The sequence below is a fragment of the Rattus rattus genome, chromosome 5, assembly GCF_011064425.1.
Source record: "Rattus rattus isolate New Zealand chromosome 5, Rrattus_CSIRO_v1, whole genome shotgun sequence".
NCBI classification, from domain to species: domain Eukaryota; kingdom Metazoa; phylum Chordata; class Mammalia; order Rodentia; family Muridae; genus Rattus; species Rattus rattus.
This window is the reverse complement of record NC_046158.1, coordinates 131,979,443-132,003,089: the sequence shown is the minus strand read 5'-3', so window position 1 is coordinate 132,003,089 and position 23,647 is coordinate 131,979,443. Positions and strand designations below refer to the sequence as shown.

General features: G+C 47.9%; 1 protein-coding gene across 3 annotated transcripts in view; it reads right to left on the bottom strand.

Moving 5' to 3' along the window:
* Hm13 (histocompatibility minor 13) overlaps positions 1 to 4,965 on the bottom strand; it is a 35,474-nt gene extending 30,509 nt beyond the window's left edge. For 2 of the 3 annotated variants that reach the window (XM_032904438.1, XM_032904440.1), the window contains exon 1: positions 4,658 to 4,965. In XM_032904438.1, coding sequence (XP_032760329.1) covers positions 4,658 to 4,840 — 183 coding nt within the window. In that variant the 5' untranslated portion in view covers positions 4,841 to 4,965. The remainder of the gene's footprint in view (positions 1 to 4,657) is intronic. The other variant, XM_032904439.1, reaches the window with a different exon arrangement.
* Positions 4,966 to 23,647: the final 18,682 nt, after the last annotated feature.

Sequence of the window (23,647 nt, the reverse complement as noted above, 5' to 3'; positions counted from 1 at the left end):
AAGAGTCCTGAAGAAAAAGAACAGTTCATTTGTTTGTTTTTGAGACAGGGTTTCTCTGTGCAATACTGGCTGTCTTCGAACTCTCTCTGTAGACCAGACTGGCCTTGAACTTAAGAGATCTACCAGCCGCTGACTCCTGAGTTCTGGGACTAAAGGCCTGAGCCACCACTGCCAGGCTGAACATCTTTGTGGTTACAAAAAAACCAAACCAAACCAAAAACCCTTACAACTTATTAAGATTCACTACTAATTTGATTTGGGCTTTTAAGCCCAACACAGCAAGAATTAACGGGGAGCTGTACAAATGGCTGAGACATTTAGCTTTCAGTTGCCTGGGTATTTAGACACCTGGGTGGAAGCCAGAGCAATGGGGAGCCCGATGCCCAGCTTGAGCCCTGGACGGATGCTTCCTGACCACACCCAAGATATCCTGGAATTCCCGGGCCACTCGATTACTGTCTACCTAGACTGAGGCCCTGGGGACACCTGCGGTTACCTCACATTCACTCTTTGCCACCATTCTGTCTCCTGGCTATGTCCTAAACGCATTTTCTCCCCACATATGCCCTGCACCACACAGCTGGCTTCACCAACTGCACCTGCCATTTTGCCTCCTTCCAACCGATACCCTCTCTAAAGCCTGCACCGGGCTGTAGTTAAGTACCTATGAGCTCTACAGCAGGCCATCTTGTAGAAGCTGAGGATAGAGATTCGTGTAGTGTTTGACTTGATAAGCCAACTTCAAGAAACTTGCCCTACGAGTTATGAAAATAATAATTTTAGCATGGTTTTTAGTGGTTAAAGACTAAAAACATATTGTGGAGGTCTCTAAATTAGTGGCTTTCAAATTTTTAGAGGTCATCAGAACCACCAAGAGGGCTTTTCAGAGCCCACCTTGAATGTCTGATTCTGAATCTGCATTTCCTGAAGAGTCCCGTCCTTTCAGAACCGGTGCCACGAACAAACTCTGGGTACAGTGGGAATGGTGCTCACATCTGCACTTCTAGCTCCCAGGAAGTTAAGGCAGGAAGAGTGTTTAGTTAGAGACCACACTGGGCTGTTTGCTGAGTATCAGGCCAGCCAGAGCAACACAGCAGGATCCAGCCTCATATAAACAAAAACAAAACCCATTCGCACTTCCTGAAAATCCAGATCCACTGACACACTTGGGTGTCTGAAGGAACAAAATCTCTACTGATGGGTAAATAAGACGCAGGCACAGGAGCCGCTGCTGGGGTGGGAGGGAGGTAGTCATATCTACCTGTGGGCCTTTGGCTAGTGTAACAGGGACCTATCTCACTACAGAAAGGCAGAGGCGCTGTAAACAGAAAATGACTACTTCACACTGCTAAATGAAAACAAGCTGGAGGGCAGCGGGTACCGAATAACCCCCTTCAGTGAGGCTACCTGTGCGCGTATACAAACGCCAGTGTCTATTCGTATACGCGCAGAAAACGTTCTAAAAGGCAGGCCCGCTGGGGAAAGAGCTTGGTGGTAGAGTATATGTTTAGCATATAGGAGGTCCTGGGTTAGATCAGGAGTGTCACAAAACTGGAAAAGTTCTGGAAGCTTCCGTAAGTAGCTGTGTGTGCGTGTTTCCAAGGAGGATTTTATGTTCTGGCAGCTGCCTGAATGTCACACACGAGCTTTCTAAGTACCCATTTTAAGTGTTACTTTACCTTCAGTGGTCTTTTCCTCAGAAAGGTTGTAGGGTCCCCGAGCATCTTGTCACATAGCACCCAAGTCCCTCTCCTGAGCTCCTGTCATACTTCTCTCCATTCCCTCTCCTCAGCCTGAAGAACCCTCACTCACATGGGCAGACACCTGTTGCCTCTTCCGGGCTACAGCAGAAGTCGGCTGATCATACATTCTGCGTCTCATCCCAGCAGCCCTGTAACGGTGCCCAGTCCTGTTGGCTGAGAGACTCCTCTTTGCTGAATCGAAAGCCTATTAGACCTATCAGTCAGCTCCTGCTTGGCTGGAAGTTGTCCCCTTAAGGACACAGGTTTCTGACACCCCTACAGGGCGACTTCTTTTGCCCAGGATTTCACAACACACTCTGCCTTTTGTAGATGCTGCAGACCCCAGGGGAACTGTCCTCGAGTGCACTCTCTCGGCAGGCTGTGGTGTCAAATACCAGTTGGAAGTGCCAAGCTCCTGGGTCCCCGCTCTGCCCTCCTCTCTTGGACAAGGTGGACAAAGGAGTCATTTGGCTCTCATCGTATCTCAGGTCACAACACTGCTTGTGTTTTCAGTGGCATCTGCACGGATGGTGGCCTGGTCTAGAAGCGGGCCCACCTGATGCATCTCTAGCTAGCTGCCAAGGGACCTGCAGAAGCCATTCTTTGATCCTCTGCTCTTTACAGACAGAATGATAAACCAGCTCTTGCCTGCTGCTCAGAGTTGTGAGCATCAAGGCAGATAAAGGCTCCATACGTTAGAGCATCCTGGCTACTGGGACTGGGAAGTCACTAACAAATGGGCAGGTCCTTTGTAGTCTAAATCATCTAAGGCCTCCCCGTGGGCGATGCCTGGAACAGATAAGAGACATTATGGTTCCCTTTCTTCTATCCACGCCCTCTGCTCCAGCTACTCTAAGTCACCCGCTGTTTCCTGCAGTGCCTCCTTCCTTCCTTCCTTCTTTCTCTGGTACCTTGCTTGCTTTTCCCAGCTTAAGAATGCCCTCTCCTGGCTGAAACTGCACATCTCATGTGCTCAGCCACAGATGCTCTGCCTTTCTCTATAGCCCACCGCAGCTGCTGCCTTACCATCTTCCTGAATTCCTTGGTAACAGGGCTCTGACCTACTCATCTTTGCGGCATCCCCCACCATTGATAACAGCTCGAATTCAAGAAACCCTGCTGCCTGGAATGCATTTTCTGCAAAGACTAGTCCATGTGCAGACCAAGGAGAGCCATTCAGTCTAGGGGCTGCTCAGCCTTGGGCCAGGCTGTCCTGCCTCTCTCTTGTCCTAATCTGTTTCAGAACTTGCCTTGGCACCAAGCATCAGCCTGACTGGACTGGCTAAGGACACCTCAACTCTGCTTAGAAGAGGCAGAGGAGCAAAGAAAATGGGTCACACCCAGTTCTCTCAGCCCGGGTCCAGACTGAGTGCTCTCTCTTTATCTGCCCAGAAAGGTCCAGCAGGAGGCTCCTGTCCTCTGCCACATGGTGTTTTGAGAATCGCAACTGAAGCAGTTTCAAAAGTGCCAGCTGCCCTGTGCGGCTACCCTTTCTGGGGAAGGCAGCTTCCTCTCCAGGCCACCTTCAGGTTTGGTGGGGGAGGGGCAGTGGGGAACAGTACGGTTAAGGTTAAGAGGCTGTTGGAGAGAGGATGCCAGAAAGGGAGAAGTTGTTACTTTCTATGGGCCTCAGAAGCTTAATATAGGGCAGATTTGGGAGGGGGTATGTGTGGAAGGTTCTGGAGTCCCCCTTGATGTGCAGAGACAGACTTCACAGAAGCCCAAGGAGAGGGCCCACCCCAGTCTCATTAACAGTCCAAATGTAGTTACTATTCAGCAGGTAGGCTCAATCTGCAAAGGAATTTGTTCTGGGGGGAGAGGCTACTGGGAGGTAGTCACCGTCTGGGCTTTAGCCTGGAGAGATGCAAGGCTGGGTGGTAAGCAGGGTGAAGAAATCAACCAAACAAGTCTAAAGACGGGAGAACCAAGGTAGATGGGTGGAACACGTTCTAAACAAAAGACAAGAAGTGCAGCTGGTGCTCTATCCCTCCACCCCTTTCTCCCCTGGGCAACTGGGTCTCTGTAGCCCAGCTGCTCTAGAATTTTTGATTCTCCTGCCTCAGCTCCCTGAGTGCTAGGCTTATGGCATGGCAGCGGGCTTCTATTTTATATAAAGAACTTTACATTTGCTTATTTAATGTGATCGTGATGAGGTCAGAAAATAACACGCAGTAGCCAGGATATCTCCTTCCACCATTTGCATCCCTGGGATTTCACTGAAATCATCAGGCTTGGCGGCAAAAGCACCTTTAACCGCTGCGCCACCTCCCCTCCCCTGGGTTTTGTTTTTGAGGCAGAGAGAGGGTCTGATTTAGGAGTTCCTGGTGGGTATAGTCGCAGCTGTGATTCCAGGGCGACAGAAATCAGGGCCTAAGGATGGATCTGGATGCTACAATTAACTGTGGGTGTGGCCAGGCATGGCTCCTTAACAGAGGATGACAAAAGATGGTGCCTTTCAGAGCCATGCCTGTAAGGAACACTGAGGCTGACCCAAGCCCTAGGATGGGGTGATTGCCCCGGGTGCAAACACTTGGTTGCTTAATAGCTATAGCATCAGGTGGGTTCGGGTCCAGCAGGCTCAGAGTCTGCGCCTGCCTTTGTGTCTGGGGTCGAGCCGACAGGGTTTCCAGCTGCGGCATGAAGCTGGGGGTTTTGGGGGGAGGGGAATATGGCAGGGTCTGTTTGAGGGACGCTATCTGGGGACGATGCTAATCCCCGCTTCTGGGAGTGGTCGGATCTTGGGACACCAAAGGCCAGGTCACAAATGTGAACCCAGATGGAGGGAATGGTGATCCATATCGGGGTGGGTGAGTGACGCGGGAAAGGGGGACAGCTATCGGGGTCTTCGGGGACCCATCCGTGGGGGCTGTGACCAGGATGGAAGTTGAAGGCGCTGGCTCTCGCCCTGATCCTACCTTGCCGCGGGCGCAGCGCACCGAACGCAGGGCGCCGAAGAAGATGGGCAGCAGCGCCATGAGCAGGAGGCTGCCGTAGGCCAGCGCAATGCCCTCGGGTGTGGAGGGCGGCCGCGTCGTGCCGTTGGCTGGGGTGCCAGCCTCGCTGCTGCCGTTGTGCGGGTCGCTGAGGGCCGAATCCATGGCGAGGCTGCGCTCGGGCTCCGACTCCAGCTCCGGCCGCCGCAGCACGAACGCAGACGGAGAAGAGGCACTGCGGGGAAAGCCACGTTCCCCTAAAGAAACAGGAAGTGACGTGCTCCCTTGCCTTTCCGTGAGGCGCAGTGAACGCGCGCGCGTTCACGCTACCGCGCGCCCGATCGCCCTCTGGTGGCGGTGAGGGAGGGGCGGCATGTTGCTAAGCAACTTGAGGCCGACCGGTAAAGAAGCTCTGGACCACTATGGCTATAATCCATCCTGAGATATGAGGACCCATCCCTTAATCCTAGGCTATTTCTTCAGTGCCAGGCTATCCATCTCTCCGCAAATCCTCATCCTTCATCCAAGAAGTTATGCATGCATTTACCCGAAACTCAACTGTTCATTTGAGCCTTAAATATGTATTGGGGTTTCCCACTTACCCTTGTCACGCTTCTAAGGTCCAAGGACACTGAAGAGAACAAGCAAAGGTTTGTCCTTTCACGAAGCTTGAATTTTAGTGTGCAGGAATTGGGAGGGGGAAGGCGGAGAGAGTAAAATGAACAAAATATATTACGAAGTCTAAAATATGATTATCTGTTAGAATAGCTTTAAAATGTAAAGATGAAGGCATATTGATATGACTTAGAAACCATGTTGATGCAGACAAATTAGAGAAAATCGAAGCAAAATAGGATGGGTGTGTAAAAGGTTGCAAATGCATTATTTGGCTATCACGTGCCAGGCAATAATAACCCTTCCCACTCTGTAACCCCAGACAGCTTATAAACTCCGTGGCTCTTATCCTAACTGGAAGGAACTTTTTGGGGGGTACTTTTAGTATTTTTTTTAAAGATTTATTTAATTTATGCGAGTACACTGTAGCTGTCTTCAGACACACCAGAAGAGGGCTCCAGATCTCATTACAAATGCTTGTGAGCCAACATGTGATTGCTGGGAATTGAACTCAGGACCTCTGGAAGAGCAGTCAGTGCTCTTAACCCCTGAGCCATCTCACCAGCCCTAGTAATTTTTGTTTTTTTTTTTTTTAAAAAAAACAGGCAGCTTCATAAATGCACATGACAATAATCCAACAGTACTAAAGGGACTATTGAAAGAAAGATTCTTTTTGAAGGTCCCTCCCCCCTTAAAGGAAACTACTCTTAGTTGTTATTTTATTTCATGTATGTGGACTTTGCCCACATTTATCTGTGCAGCAATTGCTTGCCAGAAGAGAGAGTCAGATCCCCTGGAACTGGAGTTACAGACAGTTGTGAGCCATCCCATATGTCCCAGAAATTGGAACTTAGTCCTCTGAAAGTGCAGCCAGTGCTTTTAACTGCTGAACCATCTCTCCAACTCCAAAGTAGTCAGTCTTAATAGTTTCTTGTGTATCATTTTTTTTTGAAATACGATTTCATATAGCCAGGGCTGGCCCCAACTTTTGTAAGTAGTTGAGGATGACCTTAAACTTCTGACCCTCTTAAACTCCCCAGGTCTGGGATTACAGGTGTACACCACTATTCTTTGGATGTGCAATGTTAAAGATTGACCCTAAGCTCTCAGACATGCTAGGCTTGCACCCCACCAGCTGAGCTACAGTCTTAGGCCTCTTGTCTATCATTCTAGAACTTTCCTTGAGTTTATAAACACATGCATTATTCATTTACTAATCTATTAAACAAATCACAATTGCATACCTAGTGTACAAGAAGTGGTCCGCTCAGGTGTGGGGTTCTAGTTGTTAAGAATGAAACACACAGAGCTAGGCGTTGAGCGATTGGAAGGGTCCTGGTAAGAGGTTGTTCAGAAGCCTGATGTTGAAAGATGATGGGGAAGCAGAACAAAGCTAAGAATTCCAAGCAGAGGATAGATTAAGGTGTTACGTGTACCTATAGGGTATGTATTCTTTTAATATCTTTTTTTTTCTGCTGAATGGTACAGTGTATGAAGGCAGAAACAAGGTCACTAATATTCAGTACTGAATTTCAAGCACCTGAAATAGTGCTTGTAACATAGTGTGCAAGGGAAGTGGAGAAGTGCAGGATACTCCGGGCTGACCTCAAACATGTGATTCTTTGGCCTCAGGCTTCAAAGTGCTGGGATTACAGATGCGTACCACTTTGCCTGACTCTAGTCAATAATTAATTATTGGAGTTCTAAAATGCTTCTTTCACACAAATAGAAAATCTGTTGGGACTTCTGGTGATGCCCAGTGGCCCTAGCCAAGGTCCATTGTGAAAGCAAAAGAGAAAGTTGTGTCCTGCAGGTGCCTGGCACTGGACAGAGTATGGGCCAAATAGAGGACCTCACTCTGAGTCTGAAGATCTGTGGTCCTCCAGTTCAAATCTAGTAAATGCTATCACAGAGGCTTAGTACACAGAAGCTGCAGAAGAGAGACATCTACGAAGAGACTCAACTCCATTGTGGCAGAGCAGGCAAAGTGAATTTGAAACTGAGGTTTAGTAACTTGACAAAGTACAGATGGTAATAAAAACAAAATCCCATGGCCTGCTTCAGGTTAAGAAGGTAACTCACACTAGACAATGGATTTACTCTTATTTTCTCACGATCCCAAAATGATTTCAGAGACACAAAGTTGTCCATGCAGGTCACAGAGTCAGACATGGAAGAGCGGGGCCTTGACTGTAGGTCTATAGGCCTTCAAAGGTTCTGTGGCAACAGCCCAGCTACACAGAAGGCTAGGGAGCGTGACATGAGCCCAGCTGTTGATAGTTCCATTGCAGAATGTTAACCAGGAGCCAGGCATGGTGTTTTGGGAAGACTCTTCATCTGATAGCTTGGGACTACAAATTGGAAACAGTTTGCTTTTTACTTTTATTTTTGCTTGTTGAGACAGAGTCTTACTAAGCAGCCGTGGCTCGCCTGGAACTCCTATTGATCTGTCTGCCTGTGCTGCACACAGGGCCTAAGACTGTTTTGATTTCTGTTGGGTGGAGCCTTGGATTCGGTTAGGTCTACGACGTATCTGGCCTCTTCCTCCACCCTCCTGGACAGGAAGTTGTGACCAAGTTAGAAAGTCCTGGAGCTGACCCAAGTTCAGGCAGTCACTCTCGAGGCTTCTCTGTGGACAGTTGGGTTCCTGACTTGGAGATGCTCTGTCTTGCTATCCCCTGGAGAGAGTGATAAAGAAGTCAGAAAAAGGGGGAGAGTGCCTGCCCCAAGGGGGAGTGTTCTATGTAGGATTACATCTGTGGAATATATGCTTAAAGGCAGAGTCTAGAGTCTGGGGTGGTTAAATTACTGAACATTCATTCTAAAGACAGGTACAACCACATCTCATTTCTCTATGGGCAAACCTTACACTCCCTCTTTGTTCTCGACCTATGCTCATCTGCATAGACGAGGACACTGTCACACCTTGTTCAATGTACTTAAATGTACTTCCTCCAATAGCTAGCAAAGGTCATCAGTGGGTATAAAATCATTTGGGGCAGATAGTTGAGGAACAGGATACTCATGGAGCCTTACAGTGTCACCTTCCAGATGACTCTCTATTAAGCAGCCACAAAGGGAAGTGTGCCCTTCCAACAGAGTAGTCTCGGTTAACTGAACGATCAAACTTAGTACAAGCCAAACTGGGACGAAGTGACACGATGCTGTGCAACATGGACCACATCACCTAGGTAGTGCCAAACACAACATACACCCATGCCCTGCCTGCATCTACTTATGGAGAGAGAGCTGGAAAAGCCAAAACAGTTCAGATCCTATAAGACACATAACAAACTCATTCTCAAAAAGAAATAGTGGCGATTATTATAGATGGAAGAGGCTGAAAAGAAGAAAACTCTAAGGTTGGGAGTCATGGCATATGCCTGTAACACCAGTAACCTTAGCACTGGAGAAGTAGCTGGAGAGTCAGAAGTTCAAGGCCAGCCTTGGTCTTTAGAACTGACCTTAATACAAAACAAAAACGAAAGTTCCTTATCAGTCCAGACACCCTTGGCTGGGATGTCAGTGCATTTCGCCGTCTATGGTGCACACTAACACAGTGTCTCTAGCCACGGACAGAAATCTGGTGGCCTCTCCAGCTCTCAGGAGCATGCTTAGTTCTTCTAGAATCTGTTGGGGATTCTCTGTCATTTTTTATCAAGGAAAACTGAAACTATGCAAACAGGAATCCAGTTTGTGTTTCCCCATCTCCCAACTGACAAAAAATAAAATTAAAATAAAATTAAAAAAGGAAAAAGAAAGAAAGAAAGAAAGAAAGAAAGAAAGAAAGGGAAAGAAAAGAAAAAGAAACTAAATTCTTCAGGCTCTCCCCAAACATTCTGAAAAAGAGTCCCATCCCCAAAGAAGCATGTGCAGGAGAAGCAGTGGAAAGCCCACCCCTGGCAACCACAGGGATGATGGAACAAAGAGAACCGACTTCTCCATCTTTGAATACTGCTAGCGTTTTACTTTGGTATTGTGCATGTAGGACCAGGCAGGTGTGCTTGTTCAGTAGGCTTGTTGACAAGGTTATGGTTGTATACTTTAATAATACAATTATATGTTGCTTCTTTTACCTATTGTGAAGCATCTTGTTGCTAAAACGTATTATCACATCATATTCTAACTCCTCACCCTACTGCCTTTGAGATTTACATATTTGTACAGATGCTGGTTTTATGGGCTTTTGATGGCTATAATGGGGCCATGTTGTCATTCGTTGCCCACCCTTTTTAAAGATTTATTTATTTATTATATATAAGTACACTGTAGCTGTCTTCAGACACACCAGAAGAGGGCATCAGATCTCATTACAGATGGTTGTGAGCCACCATGTGGTTGCTGGGAATTGAACTCAGGACCTCTAGAAGAGTAGTCAGTGCTCTTAACCGCTGAGCCATCTCTCCAGCCCGAAAGTTGTCATCTTGAAGTGCTCCCCCCCCTTGATGTTTTGACAAAATACCTGACAAGAAGCAGCTTAGGGAAGGATGGATGGGTCCATTTCTGCTCAGTGCTCACAGGTACAGCCCATCCACAGGGCAGCAGGAGCGGAGACCGCTCTGCTCACTTTGTCCCCAGTCAGGAACTGAAGCGAGATGCATGCCAGGCCTCAGCTCACTTCCTCTTAGTTTGGATCTGGCCATGAGATGGTGCTACCCACGTTCAGGGCGGGTCTTCCCTTCTCAGTGAAACCTCTCTGGAAACGACCTCATGGACTTTTCCAGAAGGGCCATTTCATGGTGATTCTAAATCCAGTTAAATCCATGATGAAAACTAACCAGTGTACTTTGTTCTCTGAGAGGCTAGGATTGGCAAGTGGGGAGCCTGGGCTTCTGTTTGAAAGGGCTAGAGGCCGAGGGTGAAACATTTTAGCAGCGGAGGGAGTGCATTGAACTTAAATTGAAGTAGAGAATCAAACCCTTACACAGAACAGGCCCGGCTGGAGCTGGGCCTCAGAACTCCCAGGTGCCTGGGTGTCCCTGATGCCAGGATTGTGTGTCCCCACCCCTGCTCTGCTCATTTTGTTTACTCTCCTTCCCTAAAACACCGTGGACTACAAATGTCAGACCCCAGGATTTGAGTTGAGGGTCAGGGGAATTTCCAGGGTGCCCAATTGGAAGTCCTTTGGGATGGGCAAGTCATCTTACAAGGCTGCGTCTGAGGTTGGGGGGGACCCCAGCCATTTGAGGTCTAACTTAAGAGGTTGGAATTGTCAGCTGCAGTCAGGTAGCAGCCAGAGACGGCTCCACGCAGTCACCAGCAGCAGCTGCAGGCATTCTTTTACTGGAATTCTTGATTCGATACAGAAAAGCATTTCAGGACAAGTCAGTAGGAAGCAGAAATGGAATTCGCTAAGGGAGATTTTAACATAGATTTAGATTGCAGTATGGGAGTTAAGAGAAAGAGATCCAGCACCAGGTGTGGGTAACGGCTTCCAGAGACAGACATGCGTGGTGTCTCAGCAGTAGCCATACATACAGTTTTGGTGGCTTCTGAAGTTGTATTGCTTGAAGGCTCTCCAAGGAATCTTTATAAAAAAAACCTTTTTTTTCTTAGCATCTGGAGGGATGGGTCAGTGGTTAGAGCACGTACTGTTTTTGCAGAGGACCCACATTCTATTCCCAGCACTAATACTGGGCAGCTCCTAACCACCTGTAACTCAGCTCCCTGGGATCCGACGCCCTCTTCTGGCCTCCTCTGGCACCTGCACTTACGTGCACAGATGCAAAATTAAATAATAAAATTTTAAATGAAAAAAACAAAACCAATCTTTTTGGTAGTGACCGTAGGATAGTGTCTGAGCTGCGCTGGCTAGGATTACAAGCAGCCAAAGTGGTGAATGATCTTAGCAGCAGTGGGTCTGCTGGAGACATAGCCCCCCCCCCCATGTCCCTTCCTGGCTGCAGCCCGAGCAGTTCTTTCACAAACTCCTCCCCATGCAAAGTAGATTCCTGCCCACGCTCTCTGCAGCCAAGAATTTCAGAACTGGCGAGTGTAAGACAGAGTTGGAGTTATTGAAAGAGGTGGCAGCACAGATTCCAAACAGGAGGGTTTGACTGACTGAAGGGTTGTGAGGAAGGAGCCTGCAGTTGTTTTCACTGTGGGTGGGGTGGGTGTGTGGGTGACCCTGAGGCTTTTAAGGTCAATTAACTTGCAACCAGAGTCAAAGGTTAAAGGGTTTCCCACTGTAAACAGGTTTTAGGGTGGACGTCCTGGGCAGTTGTTTGGCTTTAGGAATGGCAGCAGGGCAGGTGGTATATCCTTCTGACCCCAGTTTGTTCATTGTCTTTGACATTTTGTTAGAGATGTCTGTCTTTAGGAAGACATTAGGAAAGTGTCATCTCTACCGGTAAATTTGGCTTTCCCCGGGTGGTGTATGAGTGTATGAGTGTGCTGTGTGCGTGTGCACACGCGTGTGTGTGTGTGTGTCTGGAATCTCCCGATTGTCAGCAGGAAAGGGATGATGGGCCTCTTTGGTTTCATATGCCCCTTGTTGCCTTCCTATCTTGCCTCCAAACCATGAATCGCAAAGTTTAAAAGGGAGTTAAAGCAAGCCTTTTGCTGTGAGTGAAATTTAGTGGAGCTCCCCCCCCCGCCCCCGGAGCTGGGGACTGAACCCAGGGCCTTGCACTTGCTAGGCAAGCGCTCTACCACTGAGCTAAATCCCCAACCCCTGGAGTTTAGAGTCTTATTTGGCAGATTCCAAGTCTTCAGGTTTGCAGCTGGGAAAAGAGGAAGACCATACTTGGTCATATATGCTTAGGCCTTAAGCATGGTCCGTTGTTATTTTAACCTAAAACATGTTTTTGTTGTTGTTGTTGTTTGAGACACAGTCTTTCTATGTAGCTTTACACAGCCTAGCACTCTCTATGTAGACCAGGATGGCCTTGAAAGAGGTGCTCCTGCCTCAGCCTCCTGAGTGCTGGGATTGATGAAGGCGTGCTCTTTATTTTAACATTCTTATTCGAAATATCCATGAAAAGAACATTTTCTCTATGTTGCCAGCCTTACCAGCAGATGCTAATTGCTCAAGAACTGTTGCTTCTCATCTGGTGGGCGGCTTCACCAGTCTCTGGAGGGAGGGGATATTTTTCCTTCCTATGTCCCCTTAATTTCTCCATCTTTCCATCCTGCCTCAGCATGACAACACGTTAGTCACAAACTGTTAGCCTCACATATATCAGGTTGGAAACATTCTCCTGGCACCGGTGTTTTTCCTAGGGAGAGGATTGTGTATGGGAAAATTCTTTGGTAACCTGCTGGAGGGAGGGGAGATCCTGAGCATGTTGGCTAGCAGGGCTGAAATGGCCACTCTGCTTTGGAGTAGAAGCAAACAGGAATTTGTGGGAGGGAGGGAATGGAGGGGAAGAAAAGACTGGGCTGCGGAAGCAGAGAGGAACCAGTGAGATGCCCTGAGGAGGAACTCCACTGACAGGGGGCATTCTCTGGTTGTGTGTGTGTGTGTGTGTGTGTGTGTGTGTGTGTGTGTGTGTGTGTGTGTATGTGGTGTGTATATGTGTGGGGTCTGTGTACGTGTGTGTGTGTGTGTGTATATGTATGTGTGTTTTGTGTGTGTGTGTGTGTGTGTGTGTGTGTATGTATGTGGTGTGTGTGTATATATGTGGTGTGAGTCTGTGTACGTCTGTAGTGTGTATGTGTGTATATGTATGTGTGTTGTGTGTGTGTGTGTGTGTGTGTGTGTGTGTGTATGTGGTGTGTGTGTGTGTGTGTGTGTGGTGTGTGTGTGTGTGTGTGTGTGTGTGTGTGTGTGTGTGTGTGTGTGTGTGTGTGTGGTATGTGTGGTATATGTGTGTGTGTGTGTGTGTGTGTGTGTGTGTGTGTGTGTGTGTGTGGTGTGTGTGTGTGTGGCATATGTGTGTGTGGTGTGTGGGGATGCCTTGTTTATGACATCCTGATTGTGAGCCTTCTTACAGCTTCTCCAACACCTCCAGTACCCTGGTGGGAGGCCCCTGAGCACCCCGGTGCCTCCTTTCTCTACGTGGTGTGGGGAGCTTCACACAGAGGAGAAGAGATTCTGGGATGAGAGGGAACTGTGTGTGTTCTGCCCAGTGGGGAGATGTGAGCCATCACATTGGCATTGGCCAAGGCCAGAGTGGAAGGGAGTTCATGAAGAAAAGAAAGAAAGCTATGTCAGCATGGCCAGGTATAAAGCAGTATGGACACCAGACGCAGCTAGGAAAGAAAGGCACCTCTGTTAGACTTCTGCTTAGGGAGTGGAGTGAGGGCAGGAGCACACTGCTCACCCGGAATTGGTACCTGCCACACACATGGAGGCTCACAGCTTCCTGTAACTCCCATCTCAGGACATCTGATGCTCTCTTCTGCCCTCTGCAGGCACCAAGCACACATGTGGTGTACATGCATGTATGCAAGCACACACACACACACACACACACACACACACACACACACACACACACAGCAAAAGAATCTCAAGGCTGGAGAGGCAGATCAGCAGTAAGGACACTCACTGCTCTTGCAGAGGACCTGAGTTCAATTTCCTGTGTCCACATGATGGCCCATAACTTTCCAACTCCAGGTCCAGAGAGCTGCCTTTTTTTTTTCTTTCTTTCTTTTTTTGCTTCTTTGGGCACTGGCATTCATGTTGTGCACATGTATGTATACATGCAGGCAAAGCAGTCATACGCATAAAATAAAAATAAATAAATCTTCAAGGCATATAAAGGAGAAATGAAGTTGGGTGAAAAGAGCCCCCTGAGGGGGTGTGAGAAGGATGGGGTGTGTCAGCGCATCCCCATTCTCCAAGGGCTTGCTCTGTGGCTCCAGCTAGCCCTGAACCCTTGATGTCTTGCTTCAGCCTCTTGAGTGTTGGAGCTGCGGTGCTCACCATCGTACCTGGCTGGGCTCTGGGCTGCTGACTTACTGCACTCGACAGCGAACTAGGTAAGAGTGAAGTAGGGAGTCCTCTAAATGTCTGTCTGGAGTTCTTGGAGGCAGAGGCTCCCCTTGCTTAGTGTTCTCTCTTGCCAGCAGAGGGCAGTCTAGGCCGGTTAACAGATATGACCTCCCAGGGGTGGCTGTTTGCAACGTGAACCCAAGGGAAGGCCGCACTTTGTGATGGAGAAGCCTGAGCCACAGGCCTGTTCTAAGACTGAGGCTCAGCTTTGGACTCTAGGCTGAATCTAGTCAGAGAAACCTGGGCCTCATCAAGCCCAGCGCTGCTGGCAAATCCGAGCCGTACGATCTCTCTGGGAATGTTTCAACAGCCTCCATATTCCTCTCCCACAGTTCCTCCCCAGCGTGCCTGGTGTGCTGTTAGAAACCCTTCAGTGGTCCTCCATGCCTGCAAGATGTGCTGTTTTGTTTGTCCTGCCATCAGGAGAAGGGGAGCATGTGGCTCCTCTAAGTATCTGAAAGACCTAGCCATCTCCACCCTGTCCTGCATGGATGCATGTCCACCATGTTTATGCCAGGTGCCTGAGGAGGTCAAAAGAGAGCATCAAACCCCATGGACCTGGAGTTACAGATGGATGTGATTTGGGGGTGCTGGGAACTGAACCCAGGTCCTCTGCAAGAGCACCACACGTTTTTAACCACTGAAATAGCTCTCTAGCTCTAAGTCATTATTAAATAAAACAACGAACAGGCAATTTCCCAGAGCGCACTGTGGTCTCTGTATCTCAACCTTCATTCCTCACCCTACACAGCTGTGTTGCAGGGTACAGAATCGCACAGGTTAGAGGTGGGAAGAGAATTTTTGGTGAGTCTCTGAGGTCCACAGGACAATGTCCATTCTTTGGATTGGTAATTGGTCCTTTTTATGTCACCTCTGGCTTCTCTCTCTAGCCTGATTTCTCTTGTCCCCAGACTTTCAACTTGCAAAAACTACTCAGTTAATGTAGTTTTTGTAATGTTAATGTAAAAACTCCCCACTTAGTAAAATTCATTCATTCATTCATTCATTCATGTGTGTGGGGGTCATGAATGACATGGTGCATACAGGAAAGTCTTTGGGGTTGGTCTTTTCTTTTCATCTTTACACAGGTGATGCCCACTCTTGGCTGTCAGCCTGGCTACATCTAGAATGAACGAAAACCCGAGTCACTGGGCATACCTGTGAGGGATTTCTTTTTTTTTTTTTTTTTTTTTTTTTTTTCCGGGGCTGGGGACCGAACCCAGGACCTTGCGCTTCCTAGGCAAGCGCTCTACCACTGAGCCAAATCCCCAACCCCGGGATTTATTTTCTTAAGTAAACATTAGAAGTGGGAAGGCCCATTTTAAATCCAGATCCTCTGAGGTGGTAAGAGCCACCTTTGATCTGGGCCACACCTTCTGCCGGCAGCTCTAATGTTGGCAAGTCAGTTCCTTCACTGGCAGGAGAGCCTAACTCCTCAGGATTCTGGCACATTCTGAAGACCAGCTAAGACACTGTACACTGTATACAACTAGATTCTTGGACCTTCCTTTACTAGACAGACATTGTTAGGGTAGCTTGACCACAGCCTGTAAGCCGTTCTAATAAATCCCCACCCCAGGTCATTCTGTAAGTTCTGATCTCCTAGAGAACCCTGACTGGTACACGTGGGTCCTGGAGGTTGAACATAGGTGTCTACACCTTCACGGCAGCTCCAGCTATTGATCATCTCCCTCTATCTTTTCCTCATTGCTTTTTTTTTTTAATTTACTTATATTTTTCAATATTTAATTTTATTTTAAAGACCTATTCATTTTATCCTAAGTATACAAGTATTTTGCTTTTTAAGTATGTATGGGCATTACACGTGCCCAGTGCCCGTGGAAAGCAGTTAGAGGGTGTTGTATGCCCTGGAGCTGGAGTTACAGACAGCTCTGATTCATCATGTGGGCGCTGGGGCTTCCGGAAGAGCAGACAGTGCTCTTAATTGCTGAGCCATCTCTCCAGCTCTAAACACGAGCATTCAATTTTTTTTTTCTGTTGATGTTTGAGGCAGAATCTATCTAGGTAGGACTGGTTGTCACAGAACTCAATATCTGAACCAGGCTGGCCTCAAAATCCACACAGATCCATCCACCTGTCTCTGCCTCTTGAGTGCTGGGATTAAAGCATGTGCCACCATTCCTGGAAAGATTTTCTAAAAATCAATCAATCAATTAATTTTTATTTATTCTTGCCTCATACATTATATCCTGACTGAAGTTTTCCTTCCTTCCACTCTTTCTAGTTCCCACCCCATCAACTCCTCCTTTTCCCTTCAGAAAAGAGCAGGCTTCCCAGGGATACCAACTGAACACACACAACGAGTTGCAATAAGACCGGGCACAAAACCTCATACCAAGGCTGGAGGCGGCGGCAACCCAGTCGGAGGAAAAGGGTCTCGGAAGCTGGTGAAAGAGAGACACCTCCTACTCCCACTGTTAGGAGTCCCACAAGAGCATCAAGCTACACAACCGTTACACATGCAGAGGACCTACAGTCCCATGCAGGCTCCGTGATCGCCGCTTCAGTCTCCGTGAGCCCCTCTGAGCCCTGCTTAGCTGATTCTGTGGGCCGTGGAGATTTCTCTTTTTATATTTTATTTTTAAATTTACTAATACGTGTGTGCCCGTGTGCAGTTTGGTGCATTGCGTTCATACAGGTGCTCGTAGAATCCAGAAGAGGGTATTGGATCCCTTAGATGGTTGTGAGCCACGTGATGTGGGTGCTAGGAGCCAAACTCAGGCCCTCAGGAAGAGCAGTAAGAGCTCATAATGGCAGAGTTACCTCTCCAGCCCTATTTACTGATCGTTTTTAATTTTTTTTTTTCGGAGCTGGGGACCGAACCCAGGGCCTTGCGCTTGCTAGGCAAGCGCTCTACCACTGAGCTAAATTTTTAATTTTAAAGGCAGCATCTTGCTATATAGTCCAGGCTGGCCTTACACTCATGATCCCTTTACGTCATCAGTGCTGAGATGACTGGCATGAGCTACTAGGCTTAATGTAATTCAAAAGGAACCCAGGAGGGTAGCAGGCCAGCTCGTTAAACCACCACCACCAGTATTGCTGGATAGTACTGAAGTTCGGAGCCCTCACCTGCTCTTCTTCTGTCCTCATCTCTAGCTTTCTGGTGGAGAGACGGAGCACCAGATGGAAGGATTTGGTACAAAGCCAAATAGGAGATCGAGCTCAGAGTCGGGTAGGCTCTCGGCCTTTGGCCTCCTAGCCCACAGTTTTTTCCATAACTAGCCAGAGGTTCTGCCAGGCACCAGCCACCATGTATACTGACTACTCCAAATAACTTCCTGTTTCTGAGCACAGTGTTTGGGAGTTCCAGCATTGGAAGCCATTTCCTTTGGAGGGCAAAGGGAACTGAAGGCCTCTTGGTCTTCAGGGAGCCCCAGTTCATGTTGAAAACTCCTGTGATGAGTCTTCTGATAAGCCCACGTCAAGCTCGTTCCCAGGAGGGTGAGCTGGCTGACCAGCAGCCAAGGGCGAGATGAGATGCCGTGGGAAGGAGATCCTGACTGTGGGCCTGAGGAATGTGGGAAGCACCAGGCAGGCAGAACAGCAGGGTGGGGAGAGTGTTCATCTCAGAAGGTCAGACAGCTGTGAGAGCCTGGGTTGAGGATGCAGGAAGCCTGGCTTTACCACCAACTGGCTTTAGGTCAGCATGCTACGGTGCTGGCTTGCTTCTGGGTTTTTGTAGAGGATCTTGCATGCTAGGAAGCTGCCAGCTCTTGGTGGTGGTTGCCATGACAACTATCTCTGTGCTATAGCAACCAAGGAGACAGTTGCCATGACTATGGCTGCAAGGTACAAGAGACAAGTGATTGGCTAGCAGTTCCACCTTGAGGCATATTCTCCCTCCCCTCCCATTCCTTCTGCTAACAGTTGCTAAAGTTCAGTGTATGTGGCCAGACACAGTGGTGATCAACTGAGATGTCAGGCAGCAGGGACCTAGTGTACCAAGACTTTGGCATAGGCTGACATTCTGTATAATGGTAAATCTCTGCTTTATCTGTGCCTTAGTTCCCTATCTAGATATTTCAAAGACTGTGCAAGGTCCCTCCAGTTGTAAATTGAGGTTGCCTCTAATTGGGAACCAAATGGTTGTTACGAAAGTAGTGAAAAGTGTCCCAAGGACCCTTTTGGTCCTTACTGCCCCAATGACACTAATGTGTCACGTGTGTAGTGCCCTCTCTGTGGCTGTGAGGAGGCCTGGGGAGAGGGGTCCTTTCAAAGAGCCTGGAGTGTTCATTGTTTCAGGTGAGTGGCACTAGGACCTCCAGATAGAGCCATTAATAATTATCAGAACCATATACAATTTTTCTTTTGGATAGTCTCTGCTTATATCAACATGGCGGCCTCTAACTTCTGATCCTCCTGCTTTAGCCTCCTGAGTCCAGATATATGTCCCTGCATCCAGTTTATGCTATGCTTTGAATTGAACCCAGAGCCATGAATGTTAGGTGAGCGCTCTATGAACTTAGTCACACCCACCTGGCCCATAGTATGACCACATGTTTGTATCGAGCACCAGGCTAACAACAGCCTTCCTTGTGTCTGTTGTAGAAGAGATCATGGGCACTGCACTTTCTGATGTCAGAGAGATCAGGCTGCCTCTGGTTTAGCTTATGGTTCTCAAGTCTGGCCTTGGCACAGAGATAATCACTGCCCTTCTTCCTGGTCTCCGCAGCTTGGCTTTCTGGGTTTCAGGGATGGCTGATGGTTTTAGAAACAGGCGGGGCACAGCATGAAATGGCAGGGCCCAGGAACCCAAAGAGGAAGCAAGGAACTTGGATGCTTCTCCCTGGGCAGATGCCAGATCTGTTGCCTCCAGGATCTGCCCTTCCCCCTGCAAGCCGGACAGTCCCCACCCCTTGCCTTTCATAGCAGGACTTTGCAAACAGTCTCTCCGGATGGACACTGGACACGGCTGCGCCTCCTCCCTGCACACTTTCCGTTCCCAGACTGAGCCTCAGCCAGGGCTCCTCAGGAAAATTGGCTGAAAGAGACATTTTCCATGCTCTTGACTCCTCTGGCTGTGCTGGCGCTCTCCAGCATCTTCTCCCATTAGCGACCCACACCCAGAAAGAGAGGATGCTGTCAATCAACTCGCTGTTATTCATCCACCACTAAGTTTGAAGTCATTTCATCTCTCTGGGCCTCAGTGTTCTCATCTATGAATAAATTATTCAGGCTGCATATGGTGGTGCAGGCCTGTGGTCTCAGCACTGGAGAGAAGGAGGCCAAGAGGAGAAAGTTGAGGCTAGCCTGGGTATGGGAAAAGTGCTTGCTGTGTAAGTATGAGGACCAGATTTGGACCTTCACCACTGACAGGTAGTCATGACAGCCACAGCAGGATTCCAGGACTCAGGGAATTGGAGAGAGGATTCCTGGGGCAAGCTGGTTAGCTAGCCTAGTCTAGGTGGTGAGTGCTGGGTTCAGTGAGAGACCCTGCCTCAGTATATAAGGTGGAGAGAGATTGCAGAAGACAACTGATGTCAACCTCCGGCTTTCATGAACACATTCACATATGTACACCAGCACACACACAACCGTCCACACATACGTGAACAGTTATGCAGGTATACACCCAGGTACAGCACATGCATAGACACATGCTAAAAGAAAAAGAACCTATAAAATCCATCCAAACAAATACACACACACACACACACACACACACACACACACACACACACACACACAGAGAGAGAGAGAGAGAGAGAGAGAGAGAGAGAGAGAGAGAGAGAGAGAGAGTTGGCTCAGTTGGTAAGGTACCTGACACACAAGTACAAGGAACTGAGTTCGGATCTCCAGAATCTAAATCAACAGTTGAGCACAAAGACCCAGCCCTGTAACCCCCTAGCCTTGGGGGTAGAGAGCAGAGACAAATGGATCCCTGAATCTCATTGGCTGGACAGCTTAGCCAAACCACTAAACTGCATGTTCAGTGAGAGGCCTGACTCAGAAAGTAAAGGTGAAACCAGGTAGTGGTAGGGCTCGCCTTTAATCCCACACTCGGAGGCAGAGGCATGTGGATCTCCATGAGTTTGAGGCCAGTCTGGTCTACATAGGAGTTCCAGGAAGTCAGGGCTATACAGAGATAAAGAAACAAAAATAAAGGTGGACAGTGAGAGAGGAAGGACATTTGATGTGGACCTTGAATCATCACATACTTGCACACACATGTTCATGTATACCTGCACATATGATACACACACCATATATCTGCCCACATCACACACATGCATATACCATATATTCTACACAGTGCACCTACCACACATACACCACAAACACACATACATGCATATAATACACACCACACATATACACACACCATACACATACACAAACCATATTATACAACACATACCACACACATACACACCACACATGCATACAACACATACAACCACACTCTCTCATACACTCACCACGCACCACATATACATACACCACATACAAACATACATCCTTACAACACACACATACCACATGCATGCAACACACACACACACACACACACACACACACAAACAAACACACACACAATGAGCTACCTGGGAAAGAGTTAGAACTCAGACATTTCTTTTTCCTCTTTTTTGTTTTTTTCCAGACAGGGTTTCTCTGTAAAACCCCAGCTCTCCTGGAACTCACTTCATAGACCATTCTGACCTTGAACTCACAGAGATTCACCTGCCTCTGTCCCTGCCTCTGCCTCCTGAGTGCTGGGATTAGAAGCAGGCACCACAACCATGCCTGACAAGAACGCAGACATTTGATGTTGTGTTTTGAGACAGGGTCTTTCTATACAGTTAAGGTGGTCTTTGAACTCAGTATCATCCTGCCTCTGGGTCCTGAGGTTACAGTATGTGGTACCACGTCCAGCAGCATGTTTGAGACAGGATCTTACTATATAGCTTAAATGAACTGCAACTTCCTATGTAGCTGAGGCTGGCCTCAAACTCTCCATCTTCCTATCTCGGTGCTGGATTTTAGGGATATGCCATGATGGCCATTTTATTTTTAAAAGATTTACTTATTATTTTGATTTTATGTGTATGAGTGTTTTGCCTGCATGCATGTACCTGCTTGTGTACCTGGTGTCCCTGGGGTCTGGAAGAAGGTACCAGATCCTCTGAACTGGGGTTAAGGGTTAAGGATGGTGTGAGCAGTCACGTGGGTGCTGGAAACGGAACCAAGTCCTCTGCAAGAATAGCAAGTGTTCTTGACCACTGAGCCATTTCTTCTCTCTGTCTCTGTCTCTGTCTGTCTGTCTGTCTGTCTGTCTCTGAGACAGGGTTTCTCTGTGTAACTGTCCTTGCTGACCTGGAACTTGGCTTTGTAGACCAGGCTGACCTGGACCTCACAGAGATTCACCAGCTTCTGCCTCCTTAGTGCTGGGATTAAAGGCATGAGCCACCACAATCAACTTCTACTTCATTTTTTTAATTTTTTAACTAGGTAATTACAATTAAATTTTAGATTAGCATATAAAACATCACAGTAAACACTGTTTCAGTCTGTGTAACGCCTACTAAACACAGTCCTTTTTTTTTTTTTTTTTTTTTTTTTTCAGAGCTGGGGACCGAACCCAGGGCTTTGTGCTTGCTAGGCAAGCGCTCTACCACTGAGCTAAATCCCCAACCCCAACACAGTCCTTTGTAAACCTGAGCAGATCCCACATTTCAGAAGCCAAATGTCTCCCCTAATCTCATCTGACTCTTGGTTAAGCAGGAGGTGACCGCAAGCCCGCTGTTCAGAGGAGGCTCCGGTATGCAGGAGAGGACTTCTCTAGCTAGGCAGAGAACAGAGTGCAGTCGTCCACAGTAAAGCACAAGTCGGCTTTTAGAAGCTGTTCTTTCAAAGCTTTGCTGGGCTTTGGGCTAGCTGAGGGCACAGTCACAGAGGGGAATATTGCCCAACTCTTGTAATCCAGGAAATGTCATGTAAACAATGGGACACCCTCCTGACAGTTTCTACTCATCCCTTTCCCCAACAAAATGAAAAAAAAAAAAAGGCCTGGTGCTGTATGAGGTGGGCCTTGGTGTGGGAAATCCAGCACAGCTCTCATGGCAGACAATCTAACAACTGACCTGTAAAATGTACATATCTCGGGTAGCCAGCTTGACTCTCCTAGTTTCTCCTATGTGTTTCACCCAGATGTCAGTGAGTGAATGATGCATGTTACAGTGTATCCATACTGTGAACTATTTCTCAGTTATGAAAAAGATCATAAGAAAGAAAAACACTGCCAGGCCGAGAGGAGAAATACACATCCACAATTATAGTTGGAGATTTCTACACTTCTCAGCGTGGATTTTAAAAGGAGGCATATAGTTACTTTTAATCAAGGGGGAAATTGATTAAAATTGATGGGTACATGGAAGACTTGACCCGCATGCCACGGTGCCCAAGTAGAAGCCAGGAGACAACTTTGTGGAGTCAGTTCTTTTCTCCACTTTATTTATTTTTTATTATTTTAAACTATGTGTCTGTGTGTCAGGGGTGGGGCGGGGCATGGGCATGTGTATGCAAATTCAGCTGCCTACCGGATCCCCCGGAGCTGAAGTTACAGGAGTTCGTAAGCTGCCTGGCATGGGTGTGGGAACTGAGCTCGGGTCCTCCAGAAAACCCCATGGTCTTACCCACTGGCTCAGGCCTGGCCACCACATCCCGACCAGTTGAGGAAAGGAGAACCTGCTTTCAGTTGTAGCTCTCTCTTCTTTTGTGACGCTGCAGGCAGCCTCGTGGATAAATGCCCCTTTTAAATTTCTTACCATCTGTTTTCTGTTGTTTTGTTTATTCTTGTAACAAAATTATTACTGTAAATTCAAGTCCAGTTTGAAATCCTTAAGAGCAAACAAGCGTTTAGTAGACATCTGCCCCGCGGCCCAGAAAACCTTCCTGCACGTGTCATTGCCCCGAACGGGGCAGATTCTCCTTAGATCAGTCTCTAGCTAAATGTAATCAGAATATCTTCTTGATCCCACAGAGGAGAACAACGCTGTAGTTCTCTAATGTGGAAAAAGTGGAAAAAAAAAGTCCAAACATCTTCTACATGGAGTAGAAAGAAAGGATAAATCTCACCGTTGATGGTGGATAGGGGCATGGGGGAGGGCATAGAGAGGACATGGGAGAGGGCATGGGGAGGACATAGGGGGAGGGTATGGGGAGGGCATGGGGAGGACATGGGGAAGGGCATGGGGAGGACATGGGGAAGGGCATGGGGAGGACATGGGGGAGGTTATGGGGGGAGGGCATGGGGAGGACATGGGGGAGATTATGGGGGAGGGCATGGGAGGACATAGGGGAGGTTATGGGGGAGGGCATGGGGAGGGTATGGGGAGGGCATGGGGAGGACATGGGGGAGGTTATGGGGGAGGGCATGGGGAGGACATGGGGAAGGT